The 12,376-nt window shown below is 37.5% G+C and overlaps 1 protein-coding gene across 1 annotated transcript in view; it reads right to left on the reverse strand.

Moving 5' to 3' along the window:
- The window catches only part of cntn5 (contactin 5), a 221,663-nt gene that overhangs the window by 164,765 nt on the left and 44,522 nt on the right, over positions 1–12,376 (reverse strand). Inside the window, exon 2 of the mRNA XM_063005082.1 lies at positions 5,804–5,992. Coding sequence (XP_062861152.1) covers positions 5,804–5,992 — 189 coding nt within the window. The remainder of the gene's footprint in view (positions 1–5,803; positions 5,993–12,376) is intronic.

Consider the following 12,376-nt stretch of genomic DNA (forward strand, 5'->3'; position numbering starts at 1 on the left):
AGTGCCAGTAAGCAACCACTCACCTGAGAAATAAGTGGATGATAAACCCTTTGTGTTAATAAGTGAACAGTGTGTTAAGCTCTTGTCCTGCTGGACAGCATTAGCATAATTGATTCAGCTCGTTAGCAAATTATAAATCCCTTTAGAGAGGGGAAAACATGAAGCTGCGGGGGCGGGAGTTTGTTTTATGTAAAACGATGACAGCATAAACTTGCTCACTGTACATAATTTATAACAATATAAATAATTATTTTTGTCATCTAATTATTATTAGGATAAATTTTTATTAAGGATTAATAATAATAATAATAATAATATTAATAATAATAATAATAATTTCAGTGGAAAAAACGGCAACAGGTAGGAAGGGTGTCAATTTCTATGTTACGCAATAATGTGATCAGTCTCTCTCTCTCTCTCTCTCTCTCTCTCTCTCTCCCTCTTAAGGCCTTCCTCGCAATACAAAATTGAATTTACCGTAAATGCCTTTACAGGGATTGAGAACAGTGTACTGTGCAGGCTACTGGAGTTTCTCCAAACCACACCCATCATAGTTTATAGACCTTGAAAAACTGCTTTTTGAACTTCAATTACAATGTTAATGAAATAAAATGACACAATAAATGACATAAACAAAACTGGGACTGACACTATGAGTGCATTATGTGTCCCCTAATGACTAGTTTATGTACTGCCATGTGCCTTCTGTATTTGTGAGCACAGCCTGGAATTCAAACCCCCAGATCTTCTATGATGGTTCCAATACAAATAACTTCTAAAGCAACACAAAACAATTCTAGTAAAAAATGCCCAAGGGCTATTATAAAATAAAATAATTTAAGAATATCTTTCATATGATATGGGAACAGAAAAATTAATCAGAAAAAGTTGGGACAGTATGGAAAATGCAAATAAAAATAAAAATGCAGTGTTCCTTACTTTTACATTGACTTTTATTTGATTGCAGACAGTTTAAACTTAAGGTATTTCATGTTTTGTCTGCTCAACTTCATTTCATTTATTAATTTACCTCCATTCCTACATTTCAGGTCTGCAGCACATTCCAAAAAAAGTTGGGACAGGGGCAACTAATAAGGTTTAAGGCTAATAATAAGGTGAAAAAACTAAATAATGATGCGATTCCAAACAGATGATGTCAACAGGTGATTGTAATCATGGTTTGGTACAACAGCAGCATCCAGGAAAGTCTGAGTCTTTGATGAGCAAAGATGCGTAAAGGCCAAGGGCGCAAGCTTAAGCTGAACCCCCGTGATCTTCGATCCCTCAGATGGCACTGCATCAAGAACAGCCACTCAACAATAGCTGATATAACAACATGGACAAGGAATTACTTTGGCAAACCTTTGTCAAGCACTACAATACAGAGTTACATGCACAAATGCCACTTAAAACTTTACTGTGCAAAAAAAGTAGCCTCATGTTAACCATGTCCAGAAGCGGTGTCGACTTCTCTGGGCTTGGAGGCATCTAGGATGGACCATCACAAAGTGGAAACATGTACTGTGGTCAGATGAATCAGCATTCCAGGTCTTTTTTGAAAACAAATGGACGCCAGGTGCTCCGGACCAAAGACGAGAAGGACCATCCAGACTGTCATCAGCAACAAGTCCAAAAGCCAGGGTCTGTCATGGTATGGGGCTGTGTCAGTGCTCTTGGCAAAGGTCATTTACACTTCTGTGATGGCAGCATTAATGCAGAAAAGTACATTAAGATCTTAGAGCAACATATGCTGCCTTCAAGATGTCCATGCATTTTTCAACAAGACAAAGCAAAACCACATGCTGCACACATTACAAAGGCATGGCTGTGGAAGAAGAGGGTACTGGACTGGCCTGTCTGCAGTGCTGACCTGTCCCCAATAGAGAATGTGTGGAGAACTTTGAAACAAAAAATGCAAGAACGATGACCCCATACTGTTGCACATCTTAAGACGTGTTTGCAGGAAGAATTGGACAAAATAAAACCTGAAACACTAAATCGCTTGATGTCCTCGGTGTGAAAACGTCTTTTAAGTGTGGTAAAAAGGAATGGCAACATTACAAAGTGGTAACTAGCTTTACTGTTCCAATTTTTTTGGAATGTGTTGCAGGCCTGAAATGCAGGAATGGATGTTTATTAATAAATGAAAGGAAGTTGACCAGACAAAACATGAAATATCTCTGGTTCATCCTGTCTGCAATCAAATAAAGTCAAAGTAAACGTAACATTTTTTTTTATTAATTGCATTTTCCATGCTGTCCCAACTTTTTCTGATTTGGGGTTGTAAATGCATCAATCAGCCAGAAATCAGAAACAGGCTCAAGGAGGGTTTAAAATGTTCTGATGATCTGTCTTTAATTTCCTGCAGGCTGCGACCTTAGCTGACACCCCTCACACTCGGACATGATATATAGTCCAGACTTTCCTCTCTAGGTCACTCTTGCTATTACCAAAGGTTCCTGACTGGCTCAAGCCTGCTGTGATCACTTAATTACTTCAGTCACATGGAAACTGGAAAATACTGGAAATAAACACTGACACAAGAACTAATCTATATAGACTAGCAGTAAATTAAATATGTAGCAGTAAATTAAATTCACTTCAGCAACACTGCAAATACTGAGGTATTGGTGCATCTTAAAAAAATCTAAATTATAGCGACAATATTCCTTTTGTATTTATAATTTAATTTAAAATGTCATATTTATATTCATTATATATAAGTAAAATATTTCAAGTGTCACGAGTTGGGGCTATACGAGAGTGGCGGACACACACGCAGAGATGTTTCTAATAAAGAGTTTAATGATAACAAAAGACACGACAGGCAGACAGGTGGGAATAAGACAAGACATACCAACAAAAGACCTAAGCTAATGGCTAATCTAACTAAACTACACTAGACCCTAAGCTTACAATGCTAAAGCTAAACAGGAATTTAGACTAACAAACAGGAACCAGATGAAACAAGACTCCTGAGCATGGAAAGGACAGGAGCAAAATCCAAAGCATATCAAAATAGTCTCAGCTGACTGATCCACAGCTGCCCCCTTATATGCCATGAGCAATGTATGATTGTAACTGTGGTTAATCAGCAGAAGACCAATCATAGTAAGGGGGCATGGCTTGTTTCTCATCTTCTTCTTAATAATGATCCATAGATTCTCTATGGTTCAGGTCTGAAGTGTTGGCTGGCCAATTAAGCACAGTAATATCAGGGTCAGCAAACCATTTGGTAGTAGTTTTGGCACTGTGGAGGTGCTAGGTACTGCTGGAAAAGGAAATTGGCGTCTAACTAAAGCTTTGTAAAGCAGCAGATGGAAGCATGAAGTGGTCTAAAATCTCCTGGTAGACACAGTGGACCAAAAACAGCAGATGACATGGCATCCCAAACCATTGTAGACGGCAGAAACCCTCCCGACTTTAAAGCCTTGATTTCCAAATGAAGTGCAAAATTTACTTTCATGTGAAAAGAGGACTTTGAACCTCTTTGGACCTCTTTTTCTCCTTAGCCCGGGTAAACACTTTCTAAATCCCTGGTTTAGGAGTGGCTTGTTATTAGACCTGTAGCAGTTGTAGCCCCTTCCTGAAGACATCTGTGTGTAGTGGCTCTGGATGCCCTGACACCAGCCTCAATCCACATTTTCTAAAGCTCTCCTAAGTTCTTGAATTAACGTTTCTTGACAACCTTTTCAAGGCAGTGGTCATCCCTGTTGCTTTTGCACCTTTTCCAGTCAACATTCTTTTAATATACTTTGATATAGCAATCTGCAAACAGCCAGACTTTTCAACAATGACCTTTTGTGCCGCTTATCCTGCTTGTGGGGAGTGTCAATTAAGTGTTAAGTCAGCAGTCTTTCCCATGATTGTGGTTGCGTGTGGTGAATTAGACTGGGAGATATACAGTATTTATACTCCTTGAATAGTAATTTTCATGAGCTATACGCCATCCTGATCAACATAGCCATGCTTGATTTGTAGTTAAGCAACCTGCTAAGATTTTAAAAGCATTGTTCGAAGACTGCAGTTTATAAAACCTGTGTAAACTACAATTACAATTTGTAGGCCTGTGCAGTGGAACTTTTCCTTTCAGAAAGAAAACTCAGACACTAGAGATTCTTTTTAGCTGGATTGAATTTTAATGAAAGCACATTTGTGGATACCACAGTAAGAACAACGAATTGATTTTGCATAGGTCTTTTCATACGTCTATCGCCCTCTCCATCGTCAACCGCTCCTCGTCGGAGTCGGACACAAGACAATAATCAGGAGGATGATTCTTACATACACGTGTTATTAAAAAATAAAAAGATACATCTTGGCGCCACAGCGAAATAGAGTCTGCTGTGTTCTAAATAATTCTGGTCTTGTGATGTGATAGTTTTTCTTAGATATCTTTTGTTTTTACATCCTTGTTGTGTTTATGTTTGCACGTTCTGTTCATGACCTCGGCCGCAGTGCTCCTAAAAACATTCTTACTGGATATGTGAAAACCATCTTACACTTTAAATATGTGAAATACTTCTATATGATTTTATAAGAAGCCACTTACTCATAATTTTCTATCACAACTGTCTGGGTTATTGAACATAGCCATGCTTGATTTTAACCAGCTCTTTAGAATTTCTTCTTTTCATTTTCCCCTTAATGAAGGTTAGGTTAAATCTCTGAGATTGCTCTAACAATCTCTACAGCATGTTCAAACCCCACACTATCTGAGAAGGGCCACATGATAGCACAGCATTACACATATAGAAGTGCCCACTACACTCTTGGTATTCCTTTATTCGTAATTCTTCATTCATCCTCCTATACCTCAGAAAAACTATTTTGTATGTAGAACACTAGACCAGGCGGGAAAACTTCTAAAGAGTAATTGTTCGTGTAAGAACTTAAGAAAACCCATCCAGAAAGTAATAAAAAGGACAGAGGAAACACTGCTCTTCAGGAAAAACATTATTGCTTATGTAACACTTAAGCCTGAATGATGCCCAAACCTCTTGGGATACTGTTCTAGTGACAGCCAAACCAAAATTGAAACTAAGGAACTAAGGTTGCCATGTCTGGCCAAAAGCAAATACAGCTTTTTTAGAAAAGAGCAATTTCCCAAACTGCATACTCATAATTAGTCAAATAAAATGATATAATAAATAAATAAATAAATAAATAAATAAATAAGGTCAATATAATGTTTCTACATTATGCTTTTCATGGTTAACAATAATGTCTTTACGTTATTGTTCAAGCAGTTTTAGATTTCTTCTTAATAAGGAACTGTCATAAGTATGTCGTTGCAACCCACACACAGCTCAAGGGGTAAGACTATAATTCTACTCAGACTTTGTTTGTGGCCACTTGTTGATCTTTCTCTCGTTGCTGTCCATGTTTTCTAACTTTTGTGTTTTTTCTTTCTAGCTTACCTCAGTTCCCGGGCTCAAAAAACCAAAGACCAGGTCTAAAATCTTGGCATTTTAATAACCTCAGATCTTACCTTCACTAAAAAATCCGCACCATGGCGGACGGTGCGGAGAAACGAATGGAGTAAATGTTTAAATACAGGTTAAAAACTTTCTTTAAAAACTTTGTAAAAACTCTTTTTTTGTGCCTATGATTGAGCTCTAAGTGTTTATTACTGGATTTCTTATTTTATTCCTTTTCCTTTGTTTTGTTTTCTGCATTTGGGCTCATTAAATTGTCTAACATTTGGCATCTCACTATGAGGTGACCCTGTAAGTATAATTTGACCTATAAGTACTAACTCTAAAAGCTCTCAGCTCTGAAGGACACAGGTAGATTCACTCACCTTCACTCAGATAGTCTTCCAGAGAGCTGACAGCTGATAGCCTTTGCCTAGAGAATGGAGGCCATTCTGGAACAAAAGAATCCCTCAGCCTTAACCTGGGGCTCAACAGTGTAGAAGAGGAGCTGTCCGGCTTCAATCTTAACACGGCCGCATAGGACACCGGTCTCACGGCTACAGCTCTGACAAAGTCTGTAAAAAACAGAAAATGGGTCGAAAAAGCTTGAAGAGATTGAGAAGGTTAGAACTGCAAACCCCATGTCCAAAAACAATGGGACATTTTGCAAAATGCAATAAAAATAAGAATCTGGGATTTGTTAGTACTGCTGATTTATTAGTAATAATAATAATAATAATAATAATAATAATAATAATAATAATAACAATATTAACAATAACACTGAGAAAATAGGAGAGTGGCAAAATGAGAGTTGGACATTAGTGCCCAAGACGTGCGTGATTTGCATATGTGTGAAGGTATTATTGTTGTAAAGACATACACCAATCAGCCATAACATTAAAACCACCTCCTTGTTTCTACATTCACTGTCCATTTTATCAGCTGCACTTACCATATAGAAGCACTTCGTAGTTCTACAATTACTGACTGTAGTCCATCTGTTTCTCTGCATACTTTGTTAGCCCCCTTTCATGCTGGTCTTCAATGGTCAGGACCCCCACAGGACCACCACAGAGTAGGTATTATTTGGTGGTGGATCATTCTCAGCACTGCAGTGACACTGACATGGTGGTGGTGTGTTAGTGTGTGTTGTGCTGGTATGAAAGGATAAGACACAGCAGCACTTCTGGAGTTTTTAAACACCTTAATGTCACTGCTGGACTGAGAATAGTCCACCAACCAAAAATAAATCCAGCCAACAGCGGCGCCCCGTGGGCAGTGTCCTGTGACCACTGATGAAGATCTCAAAGATGACCAACTTAAACAGCAGCAATATATGAGCGATCGTCTCTGACTTTACATCTACAAGGTGCACCAACTAGTTAGGAGGGTCTTATAGAGTGGACACGGTATTTAAAAACTCCAGCAGCGCTGCTGTGTCTGATCCACTCATACCAGCACAACACACACTAACACACCACCACCATGTCATTGTTACTGCAGTGCTGAGAATGATCCACCACCTAAATAATACCTGCTCTGTTGTGGTCTTTTGGGGGTCAGCAGGTTAAAAAAAGTATGAAGAGAAACAGATGAACTACAGTCAGTAATTGTAGAACTTCAAAGTGCTTCTATATGGTAAGTAGAGCTGATAAAATGGACAGTGAGTGTAAAAACAAGGAGGTGGTTTTAATGTTATGGCTGATCAGTGTACTGTATATTGTGATTTTAAAGAGATGTATGCTGCTTGTGCTTGACTGGCCTGCCTGCAGTCCAGATCTTTCTCCTATTGAAAATGTATGGCACATTGCAAAGAGAATAATCAGACAATGAGCACAGAAGTCTTGTATTAAGCAAGAATGGGCAAAAGTTCCTCTTGTAAAACTGCAAAAATATCATACCACTGTCCCAACCTGTGGTATGTTGCAGGTATCAAATTCTAAATTTGTTTATAGTAAAAAAATGCATTTAAGTTGGTCAGTGACAACACTAAGAATTAACCAATCACAGATCCTTGTTTTTATTGCATTTTACAAAGTGCCCTGACTTTTTCCAGAACTGGGGTTTGTACATAAAATGTTTACTCAAATATACTGTTTCTTTTGTATAAAACAATTAGCCCTATAATAGCAGCCACAAGAAACTGCAGTGCCAAAAATGATAATAATTTGGCAATGCAAAAGCAACTGAGAATGAAATGTATTCAGAATTATTTCTTCTCTCATGCGTCACTCACTCAGGCAGTACAGGAAATAGGGTATAATTATATTTCTATCACCTAATGTCAGTCAGTGCCTAGACTGTGTAATTACTGCAAATCATTGCTCCCAATGTTCAATTTGTGTTAGTAGGGCCGCCAAAGGAGGTGGGACACTGTTAAATGTCTTAATTAGAAAGACCATTAGCACCTGTTACAAATCCCCTTTTGTGCCTTGTTCCAATTAAACCTTAAACAAGTACTGACGAAACTCCTGTACTTCAGGCTACCAGTGTAACACCTAAGACACATTTATATCAAATGAAGAAATCCCAATGAGCAAATAAGTTTTAAGCTTTTTGTACCACAGCTGCATAAAAGCTTTCACAAAGAGGGCTGATATAAATCACTTGTTTTAATATTTTGCTCATGCAATTCACATGCATGGTACGGTCAAAAATATGTAAAAACATAGCCATTTAGAATTTAATTCTAAACCAAGTGCCTTAATATGGGTCCTATCTTAACGTTTATCAACCCAGTACAACACTTATACCTACATTATATGGGCAAAATGATATAGACATATGTGGAAGAAAGGGCATTAACAAGAAATTGCCCACCTTTTCCTTTTATGGCTATAACGGCCTTCCCCTAATAGAGAAAAGCTTTCCATTACCTATAATCTTGCAGTGTGTCTATTTGAATTTGAACCAGTTTATGTAGTATAAATTCAGTCTAACCAATGTCGTTAAACCAGTTGTAGTAAAACAATGAAATGAAGCATAGATATCCAGTTTAGAATTCATCTTCATTACATTTGAAAACAGTGGGCTCTTACAAATTACAGGTTGCAAATGTTCTTTGTATTGCTCTGGTATTTAGCAAAAAAGCCTGTTTTCTTTTGTAAGCATTAAAGATCAAGTAAATCTAAATGACAGACAGGAAGGGTGTTACAGTTCAGCTCTATTCAATATTTGATAATGCTTTGCTATCATTGCAAAATGAAAGCGCACGGTAAACAGCAGCACCACGATCCAGATCAACCACACAGCAGCGTAAAATCATAGCTACTGCTTACCTGAGCTTCTCTTTTTCAAACTGAGACCTAAAAAAATTTATATTAAATCTATATCTGTGTTGTTCCATTAGGGATCTTGTATGTTTCCAGAATATTTCCACAATATATAAATTCATATTCAACTGTGTTTGTTCAACTAACTAATGAAAACAGTTTTTTGACTTTTGGGGTTAAAAGCTAAAACTGGTAATTTGTAAACTAAGCTGTCACTTCTACCTCTACAACCAATAAAAAGAAAGTTTTTTCCTTGCCAGCTCACCTAAATGACACACACTGTTTTTAAGGCCTGAACAACCACTGAATCTCTAAATCAAATGAACTGATCCATGGAGTTGTTTATGCACGACACCATAATGAAATAGATTGAGCAAAATGAATTACTCTTAATCATAGATAAGAGCACAGCTCCCTGATTTAATTCCAGTGAATAATTCATTTGAAAAGAGTCGTTTCTGACTTGTTTACACTCAGTGATTTAGTTTGGTTTTTCACAGACTGATGTGAAGAAATAGAGGATGGGTAAATTTCATGTGTATGGACAGAGTCTGACAGAGCTTTAGAGCCAAAAAGGCACAAATGTATTGAATTATGACACTATAAAGTACAAATAATTCATCTTACATATTTGTTCTGCAATATACTGTACTTCAAACACTGCAATGAAGAAGTAATGGTAAATTGCAGGTTTTATTGTATTTTTATATTGATTTTAAACTGTTTTTTAATTGTATTTCAGTGTTTTTATATTAGATTTTCAGTATTTTCAGTGTATAAGTGTCAAATACAAACCCCATCATACCACTGTATTTGCTATTTTACACCTAGTATGATAACCTAAAATAAACCCGATCTAAAGTCTAGATCAGGGCAAGAATATAAAACATATTTATAGTTTTGAGTGTTCCAAGACCACAAAGTCTCCAATCATTTTAAATTGTAAGTAGCTGGACACAACCTTAAACCTTCGTAGAGTCAGACATTGAGAATTGAGGCAAAAAGATCTTAATCACAGAGGTAAAAAATACCCAACAGTCACTCCAAAAAAGTCCTGTGTATAGACTGGAGAACCATCTGTGCAGCCCTTTACAAATCAAGTCTTTCTGAAAGAGTGGCAAGACAGAAGTCAATGTTGTAAAAGGCATATGAAAGCATTTCATGATCTCTGATGACATGAGGGAAAGGATTCTGAGGTCTGAGTTAAGGTACTGGACTAATAATCAAAAGGTCACTGGTTCAAGCGCCACCACTGCCTGGTTGCTGCTGTTGGGACCTTGAGCAAGGCCCTTAACACTCAATTGCTCAGACTGTATACTGTCACACTACTGTAAGTCTTTTTGGATAAAGGCATCTGCTAAATGCGACTCAAGTACAGCAAGCACTAAGTCTGCTAAAAATAGATGCTTTACAACACCTCAGAGATGGGAACTCGTAAGTCGCACACACAGCAACTTCAGACTCGACTCAAACTCATTTCAATTGACTCGGACCCGACTCATGACTCACAAAAAATGACTTGTGAACAACAAGAGTCCCTAGCCACATGGTCCCTACTAAGTGCCCTTGTTGTGATTGTTCACTGATCACGTGATCTTGTCTATGGGACCTTAAGCAGGTTAAACGAATTCATTCGGACGCCCTGTGATGTCATCACGTACATGACAGCGTCTTGTTACCGAAATTTCTTTGAGCGTTTCTTTACTTTCTAAACTATCAAGCTAATGAAGCTCAGCCGTCTATCATATTGTTATGTCATCTGGGAATAAACCTGATTTTATCATCGTACAGCTGCTTTGTGATGTCATCACGAGGTGTTTTATTGGTTGTGATTGATGATGTAAAAGTTAACAAGCTACATTTGTGTTTTTGGTGGATTGTGCAGCGTTTCTGGATGTTTACAGGTTATTCTCACATTACTGCTAGTTTTTATTAAAGATGAAGGAAACGTCGATCAGACATCATTCTGATCGTGTCATTTTCTGCTCTCTAATAATAACGCTCCGGCCGTCTTAACCAGCAACGCACGCAATGGGTAAATGTTACAGCCAGCTTCTGGCGTAGTAATGAAGCGTCACTCCCTACTCCCTACACAGTCACTTCATTTGAACATTTTCGTTACCTTCGGATTGGAATCTCACTTAAAATAGTGGAATACCCTACATAGTGCACTTTACAGGAACAACTCGGGTGAATGGAACGCTCCTACAGAATTGGCACTTATGGTTGAAAGACTGCATTCTGAACCAATCAGACCGTCTGATTTTCATTTTTATTAAAAAATGCTGTTATTTGCATTGATTCAGTTTGCGTCACACAGATGATGTGTCAATGTAATGCTTGATTGGCTTTCTAACGAGTTAGTGTTTTACTTCACAACCGGGAAAAGTTTGGAGGTTTTTAATTATATGCACACATTTACAAACTAACGAATTATATTCCTAATGGGACAACACACGGTTATAAATTTAACAGCATCTGGAAGAACATAAGCTAAGGTAAGCAGTGGATATGATTTTTATTGCTGTGTTTTGGATTTTGGCCGCTGTGCCGTGATTTATGAAAACAAAACGTATCAGTTTAAGCTTTTAACTGGTACCTTCTTACAGAAATTACATTCATTTGCACAATGACTAGGAAAGTAAAGGCACTAAGTAAAACAGTTGCTAATCTGTTGTTGTTTTTTATCTGAACTTACATATTATTTGTTTATTTCTACGCTACATTTCCAATATATGTTTTGTGTATATTATATTGACTCGTGACTTGACTCGGACTCTAGTCTAAAGACTTGTGACTTGACTCGGACTCTAGCCTAAAGACTCGTGACTTGACTCGGACTCGTATTTTGTGACTTGTGAACATCTCTGCAACACCTAGATAGTACCATCCCTACAATGAAATGCAGCATTGTGCTTTGGACCTGCTTCTCAGCAACACTGACTTCTCTAGAGCATATGCAAACTCAGACTGGGACAACAGTTCATCCTTTAACACAAAAACAACCTGAAGAATATAACGAAAACAACCAAACACTTGAGTTTTTGACATGTACACAGTCCTTATTAAAATCACTCAAATAATACTTGAAAAATGTGACATTTTTTGTTTTGTTGCTCTAACTCCACTATAATAGGTAAGAATTCCAGACATCATTTTTTAATTGAAGTGTTCTTTCTCTCTTAAGTTTACTTGGCTGCTTTGTGTAGGTGTTGTGTCCTTGTCAGGTGGCAAGAGAGCTCAGACTTAAATGCAACTCTCAAAGACTCTCAAAAGTTCCTCAAAGACGTAGGAGGAGAGGGGCTGGATATGAAACCAGAAACATGTGTCTAGACAGCTCTCTTGTCTGCCACATAATGCAAAAACATAGATAAATTATAGGCATCAAGGAGGCATGGATAGAAAGATGAATAGATGGATGTGTGCTTTATGGATGTTTTATAGACATCTGTAGAAGCAAAGAAATAAAAAAAAACAAGACATGAAAGAACACACATTGACAAATAAATGAGCTGCTGCATTAAGCCAAGCACAGAAATCTGAAGATAGCACAGACTCATAGATTAGTTATAAATTTGAAAATATGTGGAAAGAGGTGTGCAAGTCTGACTAAATATTCATGAGGCCGCTGAAGCATTTTAACCTTTCTACCTGCCGCATATGTTAAAATGTCAGTGATTAAAA

This window comes from Trichomycterus rosablanca, chromosome 11, assembly GCF_030014385.1.
Source record: "Trichomycterus rosablanca isolate fTriRos1 chromosome 11, fTriRos1.hap1, whole genome shotgun sequence".
Classification (NCBI taxonomy): Eukaryota; Metazoa; Chordata; class Actinopteri; order Siluriformes; family Trichomycteridae; genus Trichomycterus; species Trichomycterus rosablanca.